The sequence below is a fragment of the Acinonyx jubatus genome, chromosome D1, assembly GCF_027475565.1.
Source record: "Acinonyx jubatus isolate Ajub_Pintada_27869175 chromosome D1, VMU_Ajub_asm_v1.0, whole genome shotgun sequence".
NCBI classification, from domain to species: domain Eukaryota; kingdom Metazoa; phylum Chordata; class Mammalia; order Carnivora; family Felidae; genus Acinonyx; species Acinonyx jubatus.
In genome coordinates, this window is record NC_069390.1 from 40,473,459 (window position 1) to 40,499,471 (window position 26,013).

Consider the following 26,013-nt stretch of genomic DNA (forward strand, 5'->3'; position numbering starts at 1 on the left):
GGAAATATGCTTATATGTACATAGTATATCATGTAAAGGAGGCTTGTGCTTCTGTTTAGGTGGAGATTCTCATATTCAAATGAGGTAAAAGTAACTGTCGGTCACTCCCTGGATTACTCCGTAGTCCATCTGCACTGGCATGAGTCGGGAGGTGAGCTCAAACTGGTCAGGGTGGTTTGGGCCACCAGAACTCCTATCCAGGCACTTGTTGCTTGAGGGGTTGTTTCAGTTTCCATCACATGATGCTATGCCCCTCTGGTCTTTTGCCTGAGTTAAGAGGTAAGCTGGAAAGAAGAGCTTAAGGAAAAATGTGGGACAGAGGTTGGTAGGAACAAGCAGGTGAGCAGTAAAGGTTGAGGTTTGGGGTCTTGCTGGTAATACTATGTACATATTTGTTGAATAAATAAATAAGTGAATACATGTTCTGAAAAAAACCTGTAAATTAAAAACAAGTACAAGCAGTTGTTTCTGAATTTTTCAGTAGTGTTTGCTTTTTTTTTTAACGTTTATTTTGAGAGAGAGTGTGGGGGGGGGGGGGAGAGGCAGAGAGACAGGGAGGGAGAGAAAATCCCAAGTAGGTTCCGTGTCATCAGTGCAGAAGAGCCTGACACAGGGCTCGATCTCATGAACGCTGAGATCATGACCTGAGCCAAAACCAAGAGTTGGGCACTCAACCTACTGAGCCACCCAGGTGCCCCTGTAGTGTTTGCTTTTATTCTTAATTCAGCATGTTACAAAAAATGGAGAAAAGTTAAATTAACGGGTAAGAATTTTCTTGAATTTTGTTTCTTTTCTGGAAGCTGGTGCAATTTGACAAAAATATACACTTGAGAGTTGCTGAACAGATAACTCTTGTGTTAGTGTACAAAGTCTCATTGGTTATTTAGCATTTGCTGCTTTGTATTCCTATTCCTATTCATTCCTATCAGTTTTCTTATTGAAGCTCTTACTTTGAGCTTTAATTCTCTGTACCTTACTTCCCACTTAGTAGGTGCATTCATTCATTTAACAGATACTTACTGAGCCCTTGATAGTGTGGAGAAAGAGATCCAGAGGTGTGTTTCTATTGAGCACAGTTAAATTATTGGCTGATAACTGTTGAATTTGCTCATAAGGGTTTATAGTTTGAAGCCTTTACAGAATGTTGCCTTTTAATGAGAGACTCTGAAAGGTAGAGGAAGATTTACAACTCAAAAAGTACAACTGAAGTTGCTATTTTACCAAAGAGGAACTTGACCAATTTTTCTCTTACATCCTCCGTTCTACCTACTCACACTGTTAGATAAATAGAGTGGGACAGGATTATGGAGGGACCTTGAGAATCTGGGCTTGATTCTCTGGGAGCTTCAGAGTCAGGGAATGATACAGTACATGCTGACGGTTGCACATAATGTTATGTATGTGTGTTTTCTTTCCTCGTAGATGCTAAGTACCTCCAAAGTAGGGATCCTTGTTCCTTTCTCCTGTTTCTCCATGGTCTCCATATATCCATTAAATGCTTGCTAACTAAGCAAGGATCTTCTAAAAATTATATTTTTTTGCAGGTTTTATTCAGGAATACTGTGCCTGTCACTCAACGTAGTTTCACGATTCCAGCTAAATGACTTTTGTGCCAGTGATACCGGAGTCCTACAGCCATGTACTGGCAGAATTTGAGTCTCTGGATCCATTACTTTCAGCCCTGAGGCTGGACTCCAGTCGTCTAAAGGTGAATTTCTTGATCCGTGTATCTGTTTCATGTTCATATTTGTATATTTTGTGCACACTGTTATATATGCTCCCTGCCGTCTGGTTCGTTATGTTTAATGGAATCATGGGTATTCTTCCCTGTGCTAGTAATACCTTACATACAAGTAGCATGTTCATAGGTCTTTCTTTTTTCTTTTTTTTTTGTATTAAAAACATTTTTTTTTTATATTTGAGAGAGCGAGAGGGAGACAGAGCGTGAGCGGGGGAGGGGCAGAGAACAAGAGGGAGACACAGAATCTGAAGCAGGCTCCAGGCTCTGAGCTGTCGGCACAGAGCCTGATATGAGGCTCGAGCCCACAAACCGTGAGAACGTTTCTTGAGCCAAAGTTGGATGCTTAACCGACTGAGCCACTCAGGCGCCCCAACTCTTTCTTTTTCTTTTTTTTTTTTTAACTTGTTTTATTTTTTATTTTTTTAAATTTACTTCCAAATTAGTTAGCATATAGTGCAACAATGATTTCAGGAGTAGATTCCTTAGTGCCCCTTATCTATTTAGCCCATCCACCCTCCCAAAACCCCTCCCGTAACCCTCAGTTTGTTCTCCATATTTATTAGTCTCTTCTGTTTTGTTCCCCTCACTGTTTTTATATTATTTTTGTTTCCCTTCCCTTATGTTCATCTGTTTTGTCTCTTAAAGTCCTCAGATGAGTGAAGTGATATGATTTTTGTCTTTCTCTGACTGACTAATTTCACTTAGCATAATACCCTCCAGTTCTATCCACATAGTTGCAAATGGCAAGATTTCATTCTTTTTGATTGCTGAGTAATACTCCATTGTATATCTATACCATATCTTTTTTATCCATTCATCCATTGGTGGACATTTGGGCTCTTCCCATACTTTGGCTATTGTTGATAGTGCTGCTATAAACATGGGGGTGCACGTGTCCCTTCGAAACAGCACACCTGTATCCCGTGGATAAATGCCTAGTAGTGCAATTGCTGGGTCGTAGGGTAGTTCTATTTTTAGTTTTTTGAGGAACCTCCATACTGTTTTCCAGAGTGGCTGCACCAACATGCATTCCCTTCCCAACTCTTTCTTGATTTACTTTCTGAGCTATCATTTGAATTCTTTCCCATTCTCGAAAACCATGATATTGATTGTTCAGATTTTTTTTTCCTTCACAATAATCTTGCTGTTTTTCCTAAGGAAGTAATGTATTTTGTTAAATATAAATAGTATAAGTGAGTATACCATGTTGCATTTTAAGCAACATGGACCACTGCAGTTATACTAAGCTCATTACAGAACAAGGAGTTTGATGTACCCTCCATTTTAGGGAACAGAGCAAAAGCCATTAGCTGTGTGGGATAAAGTATGTGCTTCCCTCAAACCCTGAGTTCTTTTGATAAACTCAGGAATGACATAGTGAAGAACAAATCTTATGACCAATTCCAAAATAATTTCATTCTTATACTTTTGCTCCCCCACCCCAGTAATTTTCTAGCCTTTAGGCAGAAGAATAGGATGTAATAGGCAAAGTGATATGAGCAACACTCATGAGGGGTTGATTTCAGTTAGACTTTTTTTTTTTTTTTTTTAAGTTTATTTTTGAGAGAGAGAATGAGCACGGGAGGGGCAGAGTGAAAGAATCCCAAGCAGGCTCTGTGCTGTTAGAGCAGAGCCTGACACAGGGCTTGAACTCACGAACTGTGAGATCATGACCTGAGCTGAAATCAATAGTTGGATGCTTAACCGACTGAGCCACCCAGGCGCCCGTCTTTAATCCATTTTGACTTTATTTTTCTGTAGGTAAAAGAAAGTGGTCCAGTTTCATTCTTTGCCTGTTGCTGTCTAGAGTCCTCAATACCATTTGTTGAAGAGTGTCTTTTTCCCATTTATTTCTCCTTTGTTGAAGATTAATTGACCATATAATTGTGCTTTTATTTCTGGGTTTTCTGTTCTATTCCCTTGATCTGTGTGTCTATTTTTATGCTAGTACTATACTGTTTTAATTACTACCATTTTGTAATATAACTTGAAATCTGAACTTGTCATACCTCCAGTGTTTCCAAAATTGCTTTGGCTATTCAAGACCTTGTGTGGTTCCATGCAAAATTTAGGATGGATTGTTCTAGTTCTGTGAAAAATGCTGTTGGTGTTTTGATAGGGATTGCATTTAAACTATAGATTGCTTTGAATAGTAGAAACATTTTAACAATTTTCTGCCAATCCATGAGCATGGAATATCTTTCCATTTCTTTGCATCGTCTTGAATTTTTTTCATCAGTGTTTTATATAGTTTTCAGAGTACAGGATTTTCACCTGTTTGGTTAAATTTATTCCTAGATATTTTATTGTTTTAGGGGTAGTTGTGAATGGGATTGTTTTCTTAATTTCACTTTCTGCTGCTTCATTGTTAGTGTATAGGAATGCAAAAGATTTCTGTACATTGATTTTGTATCCTGTTAGTTTACTATTCATTCATTTATCATTTCTCCTGGTTTTCATTTATCAGTTTTAGTGGTTTTTTGGTGGTGTCTTTAGTGTTTTCTCTATATAGTAACATGTTATCTGCAAATAGTGGGAGTTTTACTTTTTTCATACCAATTTGGATGCCTTCTATTTTTTTATGTTGTCTAATAGCCGTGTCTAGGACTTCCCGTATTATGTTGAATAAAAGTGGTGAGAGTGGATATCCTTGTCTTGTTCCTGACCTTAAGGGGAAAGCTCTGTTTTTCACCATTAAGTATGATGTTGGCTGTGGGTTTTTCATATAAGGTCCTTATTGTGTTGAGGTATGTTCCCTCTAGACCTACTTTGCAGAGGGTTTTTATGATGAATGGATGTTGTACTTTGGCAAATGCTTTTTCTCCATCTGTTGAAATGATTATATGGTTTTATCCTCTTATTGATGTGATGTGTCACATTGTTTGTGAATATTGAACCATTCTTGTATCCTGAGACTAAGTCCCACTTGATAAAGATATAATATTTTTTTGATGTGTTCTTGGATTCAGCTTACTAATATTTTGTTGAGGATATTTGCATCGATATTCATGAGAGATTTTGAACTGTAGGTTTTTGTTTTTGTTTTTGTTTTTTTTGTGGTGTTTTTATTTGGTTTTGGTATCAGGGTGATACTGGCTTCATAGAATGAATTTGGAAATTTTTCTTCCTCTTGTATTTTTTGGAACAATTTGAGAAGAATAGGTATTAACTCTTTTTTTTTAATGTTTGACAGAATTTGCCTGTGAAGCCATCTGGTCCTGGACTTTTTGTTTGTTGTGAGTTTCTTATTACTGATTTAATTATTTTGCTGGTAATTGGTCTCTTTAGATTTTCTATTTCCTCCTACTTTAATTTGGAGAGGTTATACATTTCTAAGAACTTATCCATTTCTTTCAAGTTGTCCAATTTGTTGACATACAGGTTTTTATAATATTCTGATATAATTGCTTGTATTTCTATGGTGTTAGTTGTGATTTTTCCTCTTTCATTAGTGGCTTTGTTTACTTGGGTTCTCTCTCTTTTTTTTAATGAGTCTGGCTACAGGTTTGTCAATTTTGTTGATCTTTTCAAAGAACCAGCTCCTGAGAGCCCCTGGTTTGAGTGTCTGACTCTTGATTTTGGCTCAGGTCATGATCCCAGGGTTGTGGGATCAAGACCCACCTTGGGCTCTGTGCTGAGCATGGAGCCTGCTTAAGATTCTCCTTCTCTCTCTCTCTGTCTCTCTCTCTCTCTCCCCCTTCTTCTCTCCCCCACTTGCATGCATGCACTCTCTCTCTCTCTCTTAAACACACACACACACACACACACACACACTCAAAGAACCAGCTCCTGGATTCATTGATCTGCTGTATTTTTTTTTTTAGTTTCTATATCATTTATTTCTGCTCTGATCTTTATTATTTCCTTCCTTTTCCTGGGTTTGAATTTTATTCTTCTTTTTCTAGCTCTTTTAGGTGTGAGGTTATTTTTCCTGCTTCTTGAGGTAGGCCTGTATTGCTATAAACTGCCTTCTTGGAACTTCTTTTGCTGCATCCCAAAGATTTTGGACTGTTGTGTTTTCATTTTCATTTGTTTCCATGTAATTTTTAATTTCTTCTTTAATTTCTTGTTTGATCCATTCATTGTTTAGTAGCATGTTATTTAACCTCCCTGTATTGTGCTCTTTCCAAATTTTTTCTTGTGATTGATTTCTAGTTTCATAGTATTGTGGTCAGAAAAGATGCATGGTATGACTTCAATTTTTTGAATTTGTTGAGACTTGTTTTGTGGCCTAATGTGTAATCTGTTCTGGAGAATGTTCCGTGTGCACTTGAAAAGAATGTTGCATTCTGCTGTTTTAGGGTGGAATTTCCTGAAGATGTCTGTTAAATTCATCTATTCCAGTGTGTCAAAGCCCCTGTTTCCTTGTTGATTTTCTATTTGGATGATATGTCCATTGATCTAAGTCAGGGGTTCCAGTCCCCTGCTATTATTATGTCACTGTATGTATATATAGTGTATATGTATTTGTATACACACACACACACACACACACACACACACACAGACACGCACACACTATTAATATATATATTGATTGTTTCCCAAAGGCTTTCTTTTTTTCTGACTCTTCCTTTTACCTGGTAAGGTAAACCTTTCTAAGAAACCCCGGCAGGCTTAGTCTTATTAGCTGGAGTTTAGTCAGATAGCTCTCACTAGCTTCAGGAAAAACTGAGTAAATGAATATTTAGATTTTCCAGCTTCTGTGGTGGAAAGCAAGGTTAAAGAGGGTTGGGAGTGTCTGTTCATCAGCAAAGCAACAAATTTTGCCACAGGGTGTTGGGCACAGCATGGCCACTGTTTTCTGTGGTAGATAAGGAAAGGAATTAGCAGGCTGAGGGTCTAACAGCATAGTGACCTGCATCTGTGTCCTCTATAGTCTCACCCATTCTAAAAGCTGTGGGTGATTTGTGTGCTAATTATGTGGACTAGAAGTGATTCAAGTGAGTAAATGGTTAAAGCAGTTGCTTTATCCCCTGGGGACTTACTTGGTCTTTCATCTTTGTGGTCAGCAGTGGAATGATTTAGCCAAATTACACAAAAGATGAATGATCTGATAACTGGATTTTGCCAAGGGAAAATTATTCATTTGTATAATTGAGCCTATTCAGTCATTTTGAGATTTAATTAAAAATTTAAAACCACAATGTTCTGTCTGTGTCTTGTGCTCGAATGAGAAGCTGAGTGCCGTAACATGGTGTCCAGCTGGGCAGGAAGTGGGGTGGGGGAGGAACCTGCTACACAGATCTTAGTATTTATGTCTATTAGTTTCTTTTATTTAGTTATGTGACTACGATCATCTCACCCTTGTCTGTTTACATGTTTTCAGTGCATGAGCATAGCTGTGTCTCGGAAATGGCTGGCTTTGGGCAGTTCGGGAGGAGGACTCAATCTCATTCAGAAGGAAGGCTGGAAGCACAGGCTTTTTCTTTCACACAGGGTAAGCTTAATTAATCATAGTTCTGTCATACCATTCGGAGTATCTTTCATAAATCCCAATTTTTCCATTATGAATAATCATTTGGAGTAAAAGAGGAATGTAAATCTTGAGATTTAAAAATAAAAATGGGGCGCCTGGGTGGCGCAGTCGGTTAAGCGTCCAACTTCAGCCAGGTCACGATCTCGCAGTCCGTGAGTTCGAGCCCCGTGTCGGGCTCTGGGCTGATGGCTCAGAGCCTGGAGCCTGTTTCCGATTCTGTGTCTCCCTCTCTCTCTGCCCCTCCCCCGTTCATGCTCTGTCTCTCTCTGTCCCAAAAATAAATAAACGTTGAAAAAAAAAAAGTAAAAAAAAAAAAAGTAAAAAAATTACCATTTTTGAGAAGCCTAATATTTTTCCTTTTGTGTTCTAGGAAGGTGCAGTTTCTCAGGTTGCCTGTTGTTTACATGATGATGATTATGTTGCTGTAGCTACCAGGTAAGAAACTGCTTTAAAATTATCTGATCTTTTCTAAGTACATTTTAAATTGACAAGCCCTAGTTATGTGTTTTTTAGGGTGGCTAACCATCCTGGTTTATCTATGACTGTCCCAATTTTAGCACTGAAAGTCCTGAGTCCTAAGGAAATCTCTCAGTTCCCAGCAAACCAGGACAGACATTTGGTCACCCTATGGTTTATGGAAAATGTCAGTATGACACAACAACATTTCAGTGGCCTTAAAAGCGAAAGGTAACAGAGATAATTTAGAACATCTTAAGTTCTCTTGTACTGGATTTGTGGACTAAAGAAAGGAAATTAGTACCTTGACTTCCTACTTCCTTTTTTTGACAAACAGGAGTTTGCATATATATTTGATATAACTGATATTGTGATACAAATATATTGTACCTTTTTGACCCTTGCCAAAAATTTGCTTCTGTGATTCAATTCTTACAGTCAAGGTCTCGTAGTTATTTGGGAATTAAATCAGGAGCGTCGTGGGAAACCAGAACGAATTTATGTGTCTTCAGAACACAAAGGCCGAAAAGTTACAGCTCTCTGTTGGGATACAGCTATTCTTAGAGTTTTTGTAGGTGATCATTTGGGGAAAGTTTCTGCCATCAAACTCAACACTTCTAAACAAGTAAAGGTGAGAGCCAGTCCAATTCTTTGTGTATGTGGTGAGATAGAAGATATTGTCTTAACAGAATTTCAGTTGAGGGACACAATTTTATCTACTCTTTCTTGGGGGACTGCTCTAGAGCCCACACTATTAATTTTGTGGAGAACTGTTTATGTGTAGCCTGGTTTAGCTTAATACTGTTGCAGGATGGCTTCTGTGAGCTAACTTCAATAATTTGCACATTGTCTATTACAGTACTCTGTAATTTACCTATATGGTGCACTTAAATAAAGCATTACTACTAAACTGTTAATAAAGATAAGATGCCACTTTATTAGTTGTGTGAATAAAATGACAAACATAGAAATGGTACTACTTGCCCAGGCTCCTATTCTCTTGGTCCCTGATTAAAAGAAACTCATGAGTCTAGGTATATTTTTTTTTACAATGGATGTAACTTACTGTGAACTGAATCTTAAAGGCACCTCCTGGATTGTGCTCAGCTGCACGGGTCCCAGGCTTCCTGCCAAAGTTGTTGCAGTAGAAGGGTTGAGTATCAGGTTACCCTGACAGAATGCTCCAGTCTCTCATTAAGGCAGAGCAGACCAGGGGTGCCTAGGTGGCTCAGCTGGTTAAGTGTCCGACTTAATTTCCGCTCAGGTCTTGATCTCATGGTTCATAAGAGCTCCGCATCAGGCCTTGTGCTGATAACACAGAGCCTGGTTGGATTTCTCTTTCTCCCTCTCTCTCTCTGCCCGCTCCTCACTTGTGTTCTCTCTCTCTTTCTAACTTAAAAAAAAAAAAGGCAGAGCAGACCAACTTCTTACAGTCCCTCTCCTCCAGGACTGTTAAAGTGGGGAACTTGTCTTATTTCCATGTAGGATCTTGGCAAAAAAGAAGAAATCTAACTACCATTGGCTAAATTATTTTATTTTAATTAACATATCAGAATATTCTTCTGGTTTGGTCATGGTGACCCTTCAAAGTTGCCACTTGATTCCTAACATATTTTTGATCCCAAATATAGTTGGAACGTTATAGGTAGTATAGTCCTAATTTGTCTTTTTTCCGAAGGAAGAAGTACTGTCTTCTGTGTGACAAAATTCTCTCACATGTTCCAAAACTTGTTTCACCTTATTATTCCAATTTCTAAGATTAGATAACCAGAAACAGTCTTAAGAGTTGTCTTCTACAGTTACGTAACAAATTATTTCACAGAACCTTTAAATGAGTGAAGCTTTGATATCCTAACAGGCAAATTAAATTTTGACCCATTAAAAATTTTTCTTTTGCTGTCCAAAGTTATTTTCACTTAAAAGGTAAATCACATGTATATGTAAAGATAAATCTTCTTTCCTTATCATGTCTTTTTTAGGCAGCTGCTGCTTTTGTGATGTTTCCTGTTCAGACAATAACAACAGTTGACTCCTGTGTTGTCCAGTTAGATTATTTGGATGGAAGACTACTTATATCCTCACTTACTCGATCCTTCTTGTGTGACACTGAGAGGTATATTGACCAACTGTGGGTCATAGGTTATGCAGAATTCTAGAACTTTCGGAGACTTAGAAGTCATTTAGTCCAAACCCCTCAGTTCAGTAATACAGATGTTAATGAGGAACCAGCTGTGTGCAAGCTGATGTTAGGGAGTAGGAAAGACATAGAGGAGACTGAGCCAGTGGGCGACGAAGACAGATGTTCACTTAACTCTCCATGAAGTGTGGTCAAAGAGTCATGAGGGAAGGCCAAACAAAGGCCTGTTTTGATATGGGGAATCAGGAAGTCTTCCTTGATTAAATTTGTTGTTGTTTAGATTTGTTGTGTGTTTAGTAGAATGTTACTAATGGGTAAAACTGGGTGAAGAATAAGAACTTTGTGAATATCTATTTTATTGAAATCTCAAGGGTGGAGTTAAGGTTCAGTGAATGGCAAAGAGGTGTATTGGAGGTAGCTGTGAAACACCAGAACAGAAACATCTTGAAATCAATATTATGTGTGACTGTGCTGAAGTTCCTCAGCCATTCTCACTGAAGGGAAATTTTCACTGGTGGTTCTTTTTTCCCCACTACCACATTCTTTAGGACCAGCCACTCTTTAAACTATTTATTAAGGAGAATTTTGAGCATACCTAAAAGAATTGTATGTTGAACCCCCATGAACCCACCAGCCAGCTTCAATAATTTTGATGATGATTTTGGTAGGCTAAATTTGGAGTAAAACAGGAAGGAAGGGACATTTTAGCAGGAAGGAACAGTCTCTTGTGGAAAAGTGAGAAAGAATTGGGCATATTTTAAAACCTTCCAGTCTGGTGTAAGTAGGGGAGTTGTGGAAGATCGAGTTGGTAAATTGGTTCCACAGTGAGAGTGACAGCCTTAAATGTCACATTAATGAGGTGGGGTTTTAGATCATTTTAAGAAGTGCGCTTAAAGAATATCAGGGTTTGGAAATTGATTTCATTAGAACTATGCAGGCTTGGAAAGTCTTTATGTATTTCCAGGACTTCATGTATCTGTTAGAAGGCTGCTATTTTAGAAAGCAGGAGTTGTTTATTACAAAAGGTCTGAAGGAGTGTTTGCTGACTGTCAGGGATGGTAGAGGGAAGGTTGGGAAGAAGGTGTACTTTGTATTTATTTTTTTGGATGGGGAAAGGCACGTGGGAAGGAGGCCAGTTATAGCAGGTGGTAGGTGTGTGATATCAGAGAACCTAGCTGGATAGCAGAGAGGCAGTGGTCAGTTTACATGAAATTCATGGGAAGGAGGATGTATCTGGTTCTGACTTGTTTCAGACTATATACATCAGTGATGAAGTTAGATTTGGAGAACTGGAGATCACCTAGTGCCACCCTTTCATTCTTGGAGCTTGTCTGATATCACACAGCTGAGAAGAGACAGGCGAGACTACAACCTTTCTGTCTTGATTCAGTGCCCTTGCTCTTAACCTCACAGTTACCTCATACATCCTTTGAACGTTGGACCTTTGGTCATTAACTCCACGCTTGAGATTTTGGGGAAGTATTTGTTAGCTTCACCAAATTGGTAACTATTCTTCATCTGTAGGTTTCCAAGTTTACAAAGTGGCCCTGTGTAGAAAGCTATATGATAGACTTTATAAAAAAAGACCTAAGTAAGTAGAGGTTTATTTTTCCTTCTGTGCAGTGGAATTGCTGATCTTCATTTTCCCATTTCACAGGGATGTAGCTAGAGTTGGTTATGAGAATAACATAGATTCTGCTGCTAAAATAACACATTCTAGAAATGCCCACTTCCTCTTAGCTAGAATTCAGTTTGGGGGGACATGAATAGTACAATAATTTTAAAAATTCATTTATGTTTAATTTTTTTTTGTTTGTTTCAATTTATATTCCCTCCCAACAAATAGCATTAAAAAAAACAACGGGGGCTCCTAGTAACTAACGGAAGTGATAGATAGGAATTTGCTTCTCTTGCCAGCCACTGGCTACTTTGTCAATATCATTGATGAGCAAGGTGGATCCTGGGAAGAAATAGAAGAAATAGAAACAAAGAACTATGGTATAGTGGAGAGAACACTGACTAATGGAAACTGGAAATATGGTTTCAAATTCTGGTTCTGCCACTTTTTAAACCTTGCTAAATGTTGGTTTCCCCATCCAGAATAGTAGAGATAGTAGTAACTAAGATAACATATATGACATACTTCATCTTGTGCCTGTTACATATTATTTGAAAATGTAGAAAGCAAGGTTAATGAGCATAGAAATAAGAATGAATTGCCTGTATTTGTTCAATCAACAAACATTTACTGCACTCTTCTGGACCCTTAGTATTGTATTAAGCACCATAGAAGATATAAAGTAAGCAAGAAATATATTTTATTTCCCAAATAAGGAATATAAGTAATAAATCCATAACTTCTTAGATTGCTCTGTATACATTTCAAAGCACTTTCATATCCATGTTCTCGTGGTACACATAGCTCTCACAGTTTTTCATAGTACTAAAGCTGATGTGACTTTTTACCCATGAAAACAGATAAGTACAGGGATATTGAATTATCTAAGGTCACCTAGTAAATTCACACTAGAGGCCATATTAGGTCATTCTCTAATAGAAGAGTTTGAGTGCATGGAGCACTATAATGTAGTTAATGCTCTCTGTGGGTCAGACACTGTGCTATACATTGGGAATTTAAAGAAAAGAAACAAATGGCCTTTGTCTTAAGGAAAGTCATAATCTATTGTTCAGAGACACAGTTGCCATATATAAGGTGGTAAGTGCCATGGGAAGCATGTAATTCAGCTTACGGGCATCAAGGAAGTCTCTTGTGGAAGAATGGTGAAGTCTTGAAGAATACTTAAGTAAAGCAGGTTTTAGGAAGAGATTATCACCTTCCATTGTTCCCAGGCAGTGTACTAAGCACTTTTGTGTATTCAGTTCGTGTAATCATAAGGAAACAGAATGTTCAAAGTTAGAGTTTCAGAAGGACTTGGCATTTTGAGGAAAGAGCAAAGAGTTTACTGGGTGTTTGTGGCGGGAGAATGGCTGGAAGACAGGGTTGGAGAGGTAGCTTAGTAACTTCCATGGAGTGTCCAAAGAACCTTTTGCAAGGTGATTTGGGTTAGATTTTAAGCCACTTTATAATAGGATTTAAGGATGTATGCAATGGTTTGCTAGCACTCATTTTGTAGATTTGAAAGGGGCCTTCACATGAATTCTGAGCCCCTCATTCTGTGGATAATACACTGAGCGCTAACGTGAAGTGGTTTGCTTCCTGTTACAGAAATCGTTAATGGCAAATCAGAACCAAAACCCTATTTTGACCTTTCCATGCTGCTGTTCTTTCCAATATATTGCTGATATGAATACAGAGAGGATATTGTGGGTGTGGTTATTATGGCCATAGGGTTATTATGTCCATTAGTAGTGCCATTTGTTTTTGACTTTTTTATAAGTAAACGTGCTTTTTCTTTTGGGGGGACTAGAGAAAAATTTTGGAAAATCGGAAGCAAGGAAAGAGATGGAGAATATGGAGCTTGTTTCTTCCCTGGAAGATGTTCTGCAGGCCAGCAACCCCTAATATATTGTGCTCGCCCTGGCTCTAGGATGTGGGAAGTGAACTTTGATGGGGAAGTTATAAGCACACATCAGTTTAAGAAACTCCTCTCGTCACCACCTCTCCCTGTGATTACTCTAAGGTAATGATTTGTATTGCTGATAGGGACTATCTGAGGAATTTACATGCAGGAGTTTGGTTGAAATCTCTGATATTCTAGACGCATTAAAGATTATGCTTTCTAAAAGTGAAGTCGAATTTTTACTCAAGATTTAGAGAAACCAAAAAGCCTTTAACCAGCTATCTTTGATACGATTAAAGTAGATTGAATAAAGGCAGATGAGTCAGATGCTGCAAAACTTTTCCTATGTAGGGAACAGCATACTTTTTTGTTGTGGTTAATTCATTAACAGACTGTTTACTTCCTAGATCTGAACCTCAGTATGATCATACAGTTGGATCTTCCCAGTCTTTGTCTTTCCCCAAACTCTTGCACCTTAGGTAAGTTTCTCCTTTTGATCGTTCAAAAAAAAAAAACGAGCACTTAACTTTGTCTCTTTGTTTCTTGTTCACGGGTGGGTTTTTAAACGTTGTTTTTGTACTAAGATATTTTTGGAAAATTAGGAAATGACTATGTTACATGACGTGTTCTAAGAGGAATAAAAAGATCATAGAAGTATGCTTCTTTTTTTGTTGTTTCAAATTGACCTAAACCAATTGGACAGTCTATAATTGTCAGGGAACTTCTGACAAGTAGAGCTAAGAACTGTCAGTACTCTTTTCTTTTCATAACCTCCCCTGCCTGGTGGGAGGTTAAAATGAAAGCAAGTCTCAGACTGAAGTCAACCACACAGATGTATGCTTCTTAGCAAGTAGGCACAAAAATAATCGTAGAACTTGTTCTTGTAAGCTTGGTGAACTTTCAGCTTCTGTCCTTTAGGTGCTCCGACAAGTACCTTGCATGAAAGATCTGCACATTCAGCTGTATTCTAACATCAGGGTTCAGCTAGCCTTCCAGTTGGATTAGGTGCTAAAGTCCTTTATTAAGGGGCAGCACACAGTGTCACTAAAGGCTGGGTTTGCCAATTCTTACACCTTGTTCTTCAAGCATGGGGGTGCCAATGTATGATTTCTAGCCAGTCTGTATATCTTGAGCTCATTTCATCAATGGATATTATTTCCAGTATCCCTTAAGCTAACATGTTAAGATCTCTAATGCAGATTCAGAGAATGTTATTTAGAGATTGTTTTACGGTGGTCTGTTATAGGGACTGCTGATTGGGTTCTTTCAAAGGCTAACTAACCGCTCTTAGAATGTGATTTTTTAAAAAAACTTTTGAAACGTGAACTAATTGCCCCTAACTAATGTAGGTATATGTCACACTGCCTACACTGATGTATTTCACATTAAATTATAAATTCATAAATCACGTTAGTAAATTCATGATTCTCCCTGAAAATTAGGTAAAGCATATTAAAAACTCTTCCTTTATGGTACTTTTTACGATTTCTAATTACATATTCATACAGCATTTACGTTTGTCTTACTCTTAGAGGGTAAGTTCTATAAGGGCTTTATTTCTGTTTGGTTCATTATATTATTCTTAGTGCTTGGCATAGCATCTGGCACATAGACCCTTCTGACTGTGATGTGATATGTGAGGAAGTCCTTTACTCAAGGGTGTGTTTTCTAATGGCAAGACCATGGTCTGCTTGGCTCTTCTGGTAGAGTTACTCTTTTGAGTTAAGCTATTTAAAGCCCCTGTTACAGTTTCTGCCATAGCGAACAAAGCCCATGATGATCTGGCTGTGCCTACTCTTCAGCTTAAGCAATAATTAATGCCAGTTTGAAGCCTTTGCAGACTCTTCCAGCAGGCTTAGATTAGACACTTACTCCTGGGCACTATTGTCACCCTTTTTCATTCCTCTGTCACCACCCCTATTTCACTGTACTTTGAATATCCATCCCAGCACCAGATTGCCAACTCCTTTGCTGTGGGCACAGTGTTAGTCACATAGTAAGCTCTCAAGTAATAGCTCAATTAAAGAATTCAATGAACATTTTTTTTTTTTTTTTAATCATGAGTAGGAGGGCTTTTTGTTCCTGTTTGTTTCCTTTTCTCCCCTCACCTATACACTTGTGTCCTATGGTAACCTTTACTGTTACACCCACAAATCCCACAGGGAGGCAAATTTATATGCTTAGTTTTCTTTTGGGTAAATAGTATCCCTTTTCCCTCCTTGAGTTTTTAACCAATGCTCTTAGGCTGCATTCTAGTCCCTTTATTATCAAAGAAAGGACAAGGGGATGAGGGATGTGTAAATTACAAAGTATCAGCTTTTACCTGAACCTCTCTCCTAAGATTTCCTAAGGAATCTTTTCAAGCTGAGTATCACTTTCAGTGTCAAAATCATGATCTTATAACTTTACTCAGGGGTCCTGTGGCCTCTTGCTTTTTTCTCCTCTGGCTCCTGAAGGTAGCCTTCCAATTTTTCTTCCTTTGGATTAGCATTCTGACCATTTCTTCCATCTTTGTGTCAAAGATTATTTTCCCATAGGGACAGTGATCTGGTCTTATATTGGCAAGATGTTTAATATTTGTGTGAGGATCCAGTTCCTGTTAAATACCACTCCTAGTTTCATAGCCACATAGTACCATGTTTAGTACTCTTGGGGGTATAAAGGAAAAAAAGGTTCCTGTTTTTAAGATTATAATTTGTTGGAGAGATGTGGTATTTCTACAAAAATCTGAACAATAATAAAGAAAAAGGGTTCCAACAGTGCAGTACATGACTAAGTGCCATATGAACAGGGTTGACAAGAAGTAGGATGAGTGCAGGAGGAAGAGTAGTTGCCCTCGGCTCTCAGAGGATTCCAGAGGGGCGTGGTGCTTCTGTGATCCTTGGGAAATGGCTAGAGTGAGAGTATTACAAGCTCGGCTGCCCTGACCAAGGGGAAGAAACAGAGTTTACCAGTGGTATATGAGAAACAGTACCAGCCTTGAGAGGGTGAATGAGATATATAAGCAAAGGAGTATGAAAGAAATGAGAGACATGGAGAGTAGCAGAGGACTGGGGAAGGAGGTGGACCAACAAAGTGCAGTGTCCCGGAGTCCAGGGAGGTGAGATTCAGGAAGGAACAGTCCGTGGGGTTTGGCCCCTGCATGAGGATCAAGAAGAAAGGATAAGGAAGGGTTATTTCATTTGGCATTTAGGAAATATATGACTTTTTGAAAATGCAGTTTCGTGGAATAATCAGGATTCTAGATAATAATAGTTGGTAGATGGGTCAGTGAGGATAAATGAGAGAAAAAGTACGTTCTGTGAGGTAGAGAGAGAAAAGTCCAGGTTTTGGAGACAGACTGTCCTTGGGCATATTATTTAAGTTTTAAGTGTTTATTTTTAAGAAAAAAGGAAAAAACACTTCTATCTTGATGGGCTGCCACAAGGTTAGATAATAGGTAGGGCCTTTGATAAAGCTCCTGGCAGATAGTGGACCAGGAGTTTTCAACCTTTTATTGCCTGCTCACAACTACGGACATCAAAATATTACCATCCCTAAAATTGTTTCACTAGAGCAGTGATTTGTGGTGAGGTATGTCATCTGTTTTAAATGTGCCCATTTTATACTAGTTATGGGGAATTTGGTTGCTTTAACAAACATTAGGTAAGATACCAGCCTTTTCTTTTTCTAGAAGATTTTTAGTGTATGTATCTAAATTTTTCCCAGTTTGGCATCATATTTTTTAGGGGGCTTTTGCTACAGACATAAAAGGGGCATCAGGACTTGATTAACTGGATCACTGTTGTGATTTTTTTTCCTTTTTTTTGTACAGTCTCAATTTACTTTTATAGCTGATGTGAGGGTCTGAGTTCAGGGAATTGTATCACAAACTTCTGTATCCAAGCAAACTAGAATTCTCTTAACTTCTCTTTTCTTTTGCAGTGAGCACTGTGTGGTGACATGGACAGAAAGAGGAATTTATATTTTCATTCCTCAGAATGTTCAAGTTCTTCTTTGGAGTGAAATCAAAGGTAATTGTATTTTTCTTCCTTATGTGATTTTTAATCTCATGCTTGTGAAGGATTTAGTTATTGTAGGAGAATTCATTTGCAGTGTGAAAAGTAGAGAAATAGAATGAGGTGACATTTCTTATAAAGGTTAGCATCATAGACGTTTCCCACCATAAGGTATAATCCAAGCATCCACTTGGGAATTTGTGGTCAGTTATTTAGTTTTTCATGGGTAGTTTTAAATACAGTTTCCATTTATTCTTTAATATTAGTAACCGCTGCTAAGGATTGAATGAGTTAATCTTTTCCTTCTGTTTACCCTGAATTTTGATGCCTGTTGGAAGTCTTGCTTGAACTTCCATTTTGTGTCTTAATAGTTTGAGGTTCAAGAAGTCCTTGTGAGAGCAACAGCATTTTAGGTGGCTGAGGCAGAGAAAGTCAATCTCTATATTTTTTTAGTTTAAACCAGAAATAGAAGACATCTAGCTGTGTTGGCATTGCTACTCAGAGAGTGTATCTTATCTTTTTGGGTCATTTTCTACCTTGTAGAAATATAAAAAAGAGGAACCATTATTTACCAATCTGATCAATATTGATTTCTTGTGGATTAAGTTCACTAAGCTTGTCCCTTTAAAACGAGTTTGTTTTTTTAAAAATTGACATATAAACCGTATAAGTTTAAGGCATACAAAGTATTGATTTGATACAGTTACACAGTTAACCCCTGAACAACGTGGCAGTGAGGGGCACAGACAAGTCGAAAATCTGCATGTAGCTTTTGACTCCCCACAAACTTAACTACTAATAGCCTGCTGTTCATCTGAAGCCTTACTGATAACATAGTTTACATACTTTGTATGTTACATGTATTATTTGCTGTATTCTTACAATAAAGCTAGAGAAGAAAAAATGTTAAGAAAATCATAAGAAAGAAAATAGATTTACCGTAGTATATTTATTGAAAAAAATTCACATATCATTGGACCTGTGCAGTTCAAACTCATGTTGTTAAAGGGTCAACTATATATTGTGATGATTACTATCTTTTATGATGAGTACATTTAATATTTAGTCTCTTAGCAGCTTTGCAGTATATGATACATTAATGCTAACTATAATCACAATGCTGTGTGTGCGTTAGATCTCTAGAACTTATTTGTCTTCTAACTTTGTACCCCTTGACCAACATCCACTACCCCTCCAGCCCCTGGTTACCACCATTCTACTCTGCTTCTACTGGTTTGGCTTTTTTTAGATTCTACCTATAAGTGATATCTAAAACTAGTTTTTTAAGTCCTTTCATGATGTTCTGCCAAGACAGGTATTTTTCTCATGAATTGTTTGTCAATTTACATGCTGTGTTAAAAATCCATTCATTGACACTAGATTGTAACTCTCAGAACTGTTGTAGTCTGGCCTCTAATGTAGAGTGCTCTTTTAAAGTCCCAATTCCTTTTCATAGAAAGTAGCATTTTATTTTTTTATTTATTATATTATTACTTTTCAAAATTCCAGTGTAGTTAACATGCAGTTTAATATTAGTTTCAGGTGTACAGTATAGTGATTCAGCAATTCCATACATCACCCCAGTGCTCATCAGGACAAGTACACTCTTTAATCCCCATCACCTATTTCACCCATCCCCCACCCACTTCCCCTCTGGTACCCATCAGTGTGTTCTCTATAGTTGAGAGTCTGTTTCTTTGTCTCTCTCTTTCCTTTGCTCATTTGTTTTGTTTAGAACAGATTTTAAACATAGAATTTTAGATTAAACAGATGCGTTTGTCTCTTATTTTTTTAGAAGTGTCTAAAATATGATTTCTTCATTGAAATGCAAATATAAGTGAGACGAAATTCAGTCAAGTCAAACTCATTGTAAAAAATGAATTTCTTAGAATAATTGCAGCCCTTGCCAAAATGGAAAAGGAATATTTGCTTAAACTTCTGTGTGTTCACCCCTATGGTTTTTGTAGATATTCAGGATGTGGCCGTCTACAAGAATGAGCTGTTCTGTTTGCACCTGAATGGGAAAGTCTCACATCTTTCTCTGTTATCTGTGGAACGCTGTGTGGAGCGCCTGCTGAGGAGAGGCCTGTGGAACCTGGCGGCTTGCACCTGCTGTCTTTTCCAAAACTCTATCATTGCCAGCAGAGTGAGTCCGAGAGCTTACATACTCATCTCAGTTGTTAAAACCACCCTAGCCTGCAGGATTGTGTTACAAAGTTGTTTGTCTTTATTAGCAAATGAAGCCCCCATAAATCCCTACAGGAGGCATGGCATATAAATCTAGGGGTGGGTGGAGGGTAAGAAAAAGGGAATACTTCTCACTTAAAAGAAAATTAAATTTTCTCATAAACTTACTTGAATTTCAGACCTTGTTTTAAGGGGGAATGATTGTGTGTACAATAGCATTTAATTCTTAATTTCTAAGATAATTCTCATTAACTCTTTTACTACCTTGTTAAACCTTTTTAAAGCAACTTTGAGGTTTTATGTTCTCTGTTAGATCTCTTTCAGTATATTGGCCACTGAATTTAGATTTCATTATAAATAGTAAGCTATTCTACTTGGTTTCTACTTACCCTTTCATTAGGGAAGAAAATCTTTGACTGTGGATAAGTTGGAACATTTGAAATCTCAGCTGGACCTCACAACCTATAGTGATCTGATTTCTCAACTGGAAGAATTGATCTTAAAATTCGAACCTTTGGATTCAGCTTGCAGCAGTAGAAGAAGTTCCATTTCATCACATGTAGGTATTTTCACTTTTCAAAGGGTTTATCTGTACAGTAAGGCTTTTCTTCCTCAGGTTGTACTCCTATATCTCCTGAGATCCCAAAGCTTATCTTCTTTCCATGTGATAGATTTAGAGAGAGGGGAGAGTTGTCAAGAGGGGGCTTTCTTTCAGCCATTGGGCAGCCCTATGAAGCCTCCACTTAGGTATGTCTTGGAGCCATATTTTGTTTCGTCATTGTTTATTATATTCTGTTTTAGTACCTCATATAGCTTCCAGCACAAGTTAAGTTGCTCCTAATCTGTGATTTCAGATGCTTCATGCTAATGTGAGTCATAGTGCAGCTCAGGGTTGTCTTCGTGACTCCCCATTCTCACAGCCAGGATTCATGGAGGCAAGCTAGAGAAAGATGTTAGTGTGACGTCATCAGCATGTGAGGGTGGTCCAGCTGCCGGAAGCCTAAACCTTGCTCACCAGTTTGTTCTATCAAGCCATAATTGTTGTTATTGACTTGCTACTTACTCGTGTTGGTTTTTCTCTTTAAAAACCATTTTTGTGTTATGAAGGAAAGTTTTATTTTGATTTTTTTGGGATTCTTTTTATTTTTAGGAAAGTTTCAGCATCTTGGACTCCGGTATTTATCGTATCATTAGTAGTAGAAGAAGCAGTCAATCAGATGAAGACTCTTGTTCTCTTCACAGCCAAACTCTCTCAGAAGATGAGAGACTCAAAGAATTCACCTCACATCAAGAAGAGGACCAACCGTATCAGAGTTGGAGCTCACATGGGAATGAAGGTGATAACGGTGCGTTTTGTTGGTTGCTGACATGAAGCAGTTATATTCTGTGACTTCTCTTTGCCAGGATTAACTTGTGCATTGAGTTTTCTCCATGGTGTTAATAATTTTTATTATGTTGACAGACTTTCCACTCAAACATGTCGATCTGTTTGTCATAGAAGAATGGGTTTAGGTTTAGTTGTGTTTTTCCCTCTCCTGTTTAGGTGAATATTGATACAGTCTGTAATTTTAATCACACATCAAAATGCTGCAAGAGTTAAGAAAGGAAGTCATTAATCAAAGGAGCAGAACAATTTTATCTTGACTGACCAAATTATTTTCCATCAGGAATGAAAAATTACTACAGTTGTGGAGGCCATTGCCTTCACTTTTCGATGTTCGAGTATTCCTGTGACTCAACTGTTGAGAAGAGCTTAATAAAGACTCTAAACTTCCTTTTTGACTTACGGGGATTCAGGGTTAGTAGGCAAATGAAGGTACCTGCCTCAGTGTTTTATATGTGGACCATCCCGTGCATCTTGTAAACCTGTGTTCTGCTCATTTGTATCTGGCTCAGTTGTTATTTCAGTATTGAATCCTTCATTTCCTTTGGTTTATTCATTTCAGAATTTTTTTAAAGATTAAAAAAAACTCCAGTGTGATTAAATTTTGTTTCTTTTTCCCCTGATTACATTCATCAGACAGTGTTTCTCATGTTCCCGTGACGTTTGAGACAGATAAGAATGAAACATTCCTTCCCTTCAGCATTCCATTACCATTTCGTTCTCCTTCTCCTCTTGTGTCTCTTCAGGCAGTCAAGGAAAGGTAAACTAATTAGTCCTGTCCCTTAATCCTGTTTCTAGTTTCATTTCAGTTGTCACATTAGGTACTTTTGTGCTGAGGATGGAAAGACATTTTGAATAAGAAAAAACAAGTCTCTAGGTTATTTCTCATATAGCCTGTTATTTCCATCTTCAACAGTTTAGCTTCCCTCTTTGGGTAGTTGGGTATTTGGGTTGTTACAAATGTGTCTTCCATCCCAAACAGAGGAAAATTTTGAAAAATCTGTTTTTTCCTCATCCCTGATAGTAACAGTTTTCATATATCATTAGTCATTTTTTTTTTATCCTTTCAGTTCGCACTCAGAATTGGAGACTCTTTGGAAGTCTTTCCAACTACTCCATGGGCCTAGAATTGGCATTCCAGTTTGAGAGCAAAAACTTGTATAGCTACTTAACCACTTATCTGAGTCTTACTGGATACTGTTTTTTGTTTTTTGTTTTTTTTTAATTCCAGTAGAGTTAACGTACAGTGTTGTATTACTTTCAGGTGTACAGTATAATGATTCACTTACCAGATATGGTTTTGCTTGTAAAGGAGGTTATATTGTGACTAGTTAGCCACTGAATTTCATGAAGAAATTCTGTTAATTTGCTGGGCAGTATGGGGCAGGTGGTTACATGGCCTCCTTTGCCTAAGTTACAGAAACATTGCAGACATAGCTGGAGTTAAAGACTTTTTCTTTAGCACTGAATCAAGGCAGTTTAGTAAGTGAAGTGAATTTTTATTGTATGTTTTATGTGGGCCTTATATGAAATATGTAGGTGATTAAGGAAGTTGCTATAAATATAGTCTTTCTTTTTATTAAGTCCAAGTTGCTTTTCTAGGACTAATGGGAACAGAGAGAACTCAGGTACTGAATTTTTTGTTCTTGGGAGTAATGAGGTGTTTTTCATATTAGTCTTTTGGTATTTGACTTCCAGTGTCTCTAGTTTTGTACGTAAAACTACTGAGAAGATCGGCACCCTTCATACAGGCCCTGATTTGAAAATAAGACCAGAACCCAGGGGTGATGAGCAGTTGTGTGAAGAGGATATGAGTCCAGTCACTTGCCCAAAAGAAGAAGACACTGAGTAAGCTCTTACATATAAATCTGGGTAAATTCTAGAGGACCGAACTGTCATTTTGAAGAAAGCCATAGACTGTGTGCTATTAGAGAAGGCACACATCTGACCCTGTTCATTGTAGATTGTGTAGCTCCTAAAAAATGTGAACACCATAAAGTAAGTTTTGGAAAATGACACCTACCCGTAGCAAGTCTATTGAGAGAGAGTTTTAATTTAGCACCTCTTTCATCTGTCCTCTGCACAACATCCCTCCCCTCCAAATCCCTTCAAACTTCTGGGATGTTAGAGAAGACTATTAGATTAAAAGTAGGATTACCAAAGATCTAGGCCTTGTCCTTGCTGTGCTTCTGACTAGCGTGTGGCCTTGGGTAAGTCACTAATGCTCTCTGGCCTGTAGGATGAGAGCATTGGCATTGATGTCATGTCAGCATGATATGCTGGTGGCATAGTCCTTATGTAGTGGGGTTGTAGCAGAGCCCTTGGTCTGGCACAGTGTGAAATGTCTTGTCCATCTGGTCTCTGCCTTAACTCACAGTTCGTAGGATCTGAGCATTAGAAGCACACCAGCTCAGTACTCACCCAGGAATTGAGAGACCCACAGGCCCAGTTGTAGGTAGACAGTCAGATAATATAGGATAATTTCCCGAATGCTTACATTTACAGGACAAAAAGTACAGGTATTGTTGTGGCATTTAAGGCAGTCCTCAGTCTGACCTTAGCCCACCTTTGCAGCCTCATTTCCAACTGCATGCTTCTAAGTGTTCTCTATTCTGGTCCTGTCAGAGCATTGGGTGGGTACACTTCACTACCTTTGTTCATGCTGTTTCTTTCACCTGTGCTATTCCCCCCCCCCCATTCTTTTTATTTTGAGAGAGAGAGAGGGTGCACATGTGAGGGGGGAGGGGTGGGGGAGAGAGGGAGAGAGAGAATCCCAAGCATGCTTTGGGCTTGAACTCATGAACCATGAGGCCATGACCTGAGCTGAAATCCAGAGTCGTTTACTTAACCCACTTAACCACCCAGGTGCCCATCCCCCCTTTCTTCCTAATACACATACCACCTCCTTGGGAACACTTCCCTTGATTGCCTTATCAGAAAAATTACTCCTTTTTCTGTGCTTTACGAACACAATGTTTGTGCCGCTCTTTAGCATTCATTTTATTCTCATTTATGTTATGGTTAGTTGTTTGCATGCCTTTCTTTCTCTCTTGAGTTTACTCATCTTGAAGCCGTGGATCATTTTTTATATTCATCTGTTTGTGTCATGTAACGTTCAGTACAGTACATGTCACTTAGTAAGCACTTAGAAATATTTGTTTAAGGAAGCTCTGATCCCCTCTAACTCTTTTCACACTTCTCTAGGGAGAAAAAAGAAGTAATTAGTCAACCTCCAGAAGAGGACAAGTTCCAAGACCTCAAAGTAGCAACAGCAGAAGCAATGTGAGTATATATGAACAAGAGAGGTTTTTTTTTTTTTTATGTTTATTTTAGAGAGAGAGAGAGAAAGCCAGCGAGCGTGAGTGGGGAGGGGCAGAAAGAGAGGGAGACAGTATCCGAAGCAGGCTACAGAATCCGAACTGTCAGCACAGAGCCTGGCATGGTGCTTGAACCCACAAACCATGAGATCATGATCTGAGCCGAAGTTGGATGTTTAACCGACTGAGCCACCCAGGCGCCCTGAATGGGAGAGTTTTATAGTGAATGGGAATGACTTCAGGGTCATCAGGAGTGGTCTTGAGACCATGTGGGCAAAGGTAGTCTCATTTGTAATTGAAATTCAACAATTAGTATTAAAGTTATTCTCGTATTGTCATCTTGCTGAGATAATTGTTAAAAGAGTTGAAAAGTAACATTTATTCCAGATAAGTATGTTATATCCAGTAGGTTTGCTTAGCATGAAATAATTTGTTTTAAAAAAACACATGAAACATAAATTTCATACTTGTCTGTCTTGTGTAGGACCAAGCTACAGGACCCACTGGTTTTGTTTGAACCCAAGTCTCTGAGAATGGTTTTACAGGAGTGGCTTTCGCAGTTAGAAAAAACATTTGCCATGAAGGACTTTTCAGGCATTTCAGATACTGGTAACTCATCCATGGCATCAAACCAGGATGTGCTATTGTTTGATGAGTCAAAAAAGGGAGTATTAGATGAAGATAATGAAAAAGAAAAAAGAGACTCTTTAGGCAATGAAGAAACTGTTGATCAAAGAACATGTGAATCTACAAGTAGTCTGAGGGAGCCCTTGGATGACCTTTTCCAAGTGTGTTCTCCATGCAGCATAGCTAACAGTCTTCAGAAGGATCTGGCTGAATTGGCAACGTTGTGTTTGGAATTGAATGTATTGAATTCTGAGACCAAAAGCACAAGTGGACATGTGGACCACACTTTGCAACAGTACTCTCCTGATATTCTGGCTTGTCAGTTCATAAAGAAGTACTTTTTTATCCTGGACTTGAAAAGAGCAAAGGAGAGTATCAAGCTTAGTTACGCTAAAAGTCCTTGTGTTTGGGATACTTTTATTGAAGGATTGAAAGGTAATAATCAGATTGCCTTATCAAATAGAAATCAGTATACAGGACAATAGCATCTTAGCATTTTTGCATTTAAAAAAAAAGATTTAAGTACAAGATTATTTCCATTTTGGTCAACCTCCATTCTGTTTCCCACTCAATTTAATTTTTATGGTTTAATTTGCAACTGTATTATAAGAAATTCATTTTATTTCTCTTAAAGTCATACTCAGAAAACATATATATAGCAAAATTGGAGAAGTTGGGATTCAAATGAAATGTGTTACAAATGCAGTCATATAAAAACAAGAAAATCATTTATGTAACTTACTAATGTAGAGATAATATATGCCATATTTTGAGTACTTACTGTGTGTCACATATTGTGCTAAACACTTTAAGGAGGTTTCATTTCCTATCTTAGAATTATTTTCAGAGTGGAGGGTGTTACTCCATTTAACGGGTGAAAAGAGTGAGGCACAGAGAGATTTTAATAATTGAGTAGTCTAAACTGTTGGAATAAATGTGTCACAATAACTCAGATGTAGAAGTTTATTTCTTGCTCATATAATATCCAGGACACGTTCCAACTCATTGGGAAACTCGCTCCCATGTGGTAATCTAGGTTGATTTTAAGGTAGAGATTGTGTCCTGTCCTTTTTTTGTTTGTCCTCCAGTGCTTAACCATTGTGCCATGCACCCAGTAGGTCCATAACTAATGACTGTTGAATGAATGTGTTCATGAACTGAGTATT

At 38.0% G+C, this 26,013-nt stretch overlaps 1 protein-coding gene across 6 annotated transcripts in view; it reads left to right on the forward strand.

Moving 5' to 3' along the window:
• HPS5 (HPS5 biogenesis of lysosomal organelles complex 2 subunit 2) overlaps positions 1–26,013 on the forward strand; it is a 55,625-nt gene that overhangs the window by 4,055 nt on the left and 25,557 nt on the right. For 4 of the 6 annotated variants that reach the window (XM_027073019.2, XM_015085771.3, XM_027073018.2 and 1 more), the window contains exons 2-16: positions 1,545–1,708; positions 7,071–7,181; positions 7,591–7,655; positions 8,115–8,307; positions 9,656–9,789; positions 13,242–13,454; positions 13,742–13,813; positions 17,259–17,347; positions 19,300–19,478; positions 19,920–20,078; positions 20,670–20,865; positions 21,540–21,663; positions 22,602–22,751; positions 24,108–24,185; positions 24,705–25,282. In XM_027073019.2, the coding sequence (XP_026928820.1) occupies positions 1,601–1,708; positions 7,071–7,181; positions 7,591–7,655; positions 8,115–8,307; positions 9,656–9,789; positions 13,242–13,454; positions 13,742–13,813; positions 17,259–17,347; positions 19,300–19,478; positions 19,920–20,078; positions 20,670–20,865; positions 21,540–21,663; positions 22,602–22,751; positions 24,108–24,185; positions 24,705–25,282 (2,449 nt within the window). In that variant the 5' untranslated portion in view covers positions 1,545–1,600. Of the gene's footprint in view, positions 1–1,544; positions 1,709–7,070; positions 7,182–7,590; positions 7,656–7,777; positions 7,908–8,114; positions 8,308–9,655; positions 9,790–13,241; positions 13,455–13,741; positions 13,814–17,258; positions 17,348–19,299; positions 19,479–19,919; positions 20,079–20,669; positions 20,866–21,539; positions 21,664–22,601; positions 22,752–24,107; positions 24,186–24,704; positions 25,283–26,013 lie in introns of those variants that run through there. The other 2 variants (XM_027073020.2, XM_027073021.2) reach the window with 2 other exon arrangements.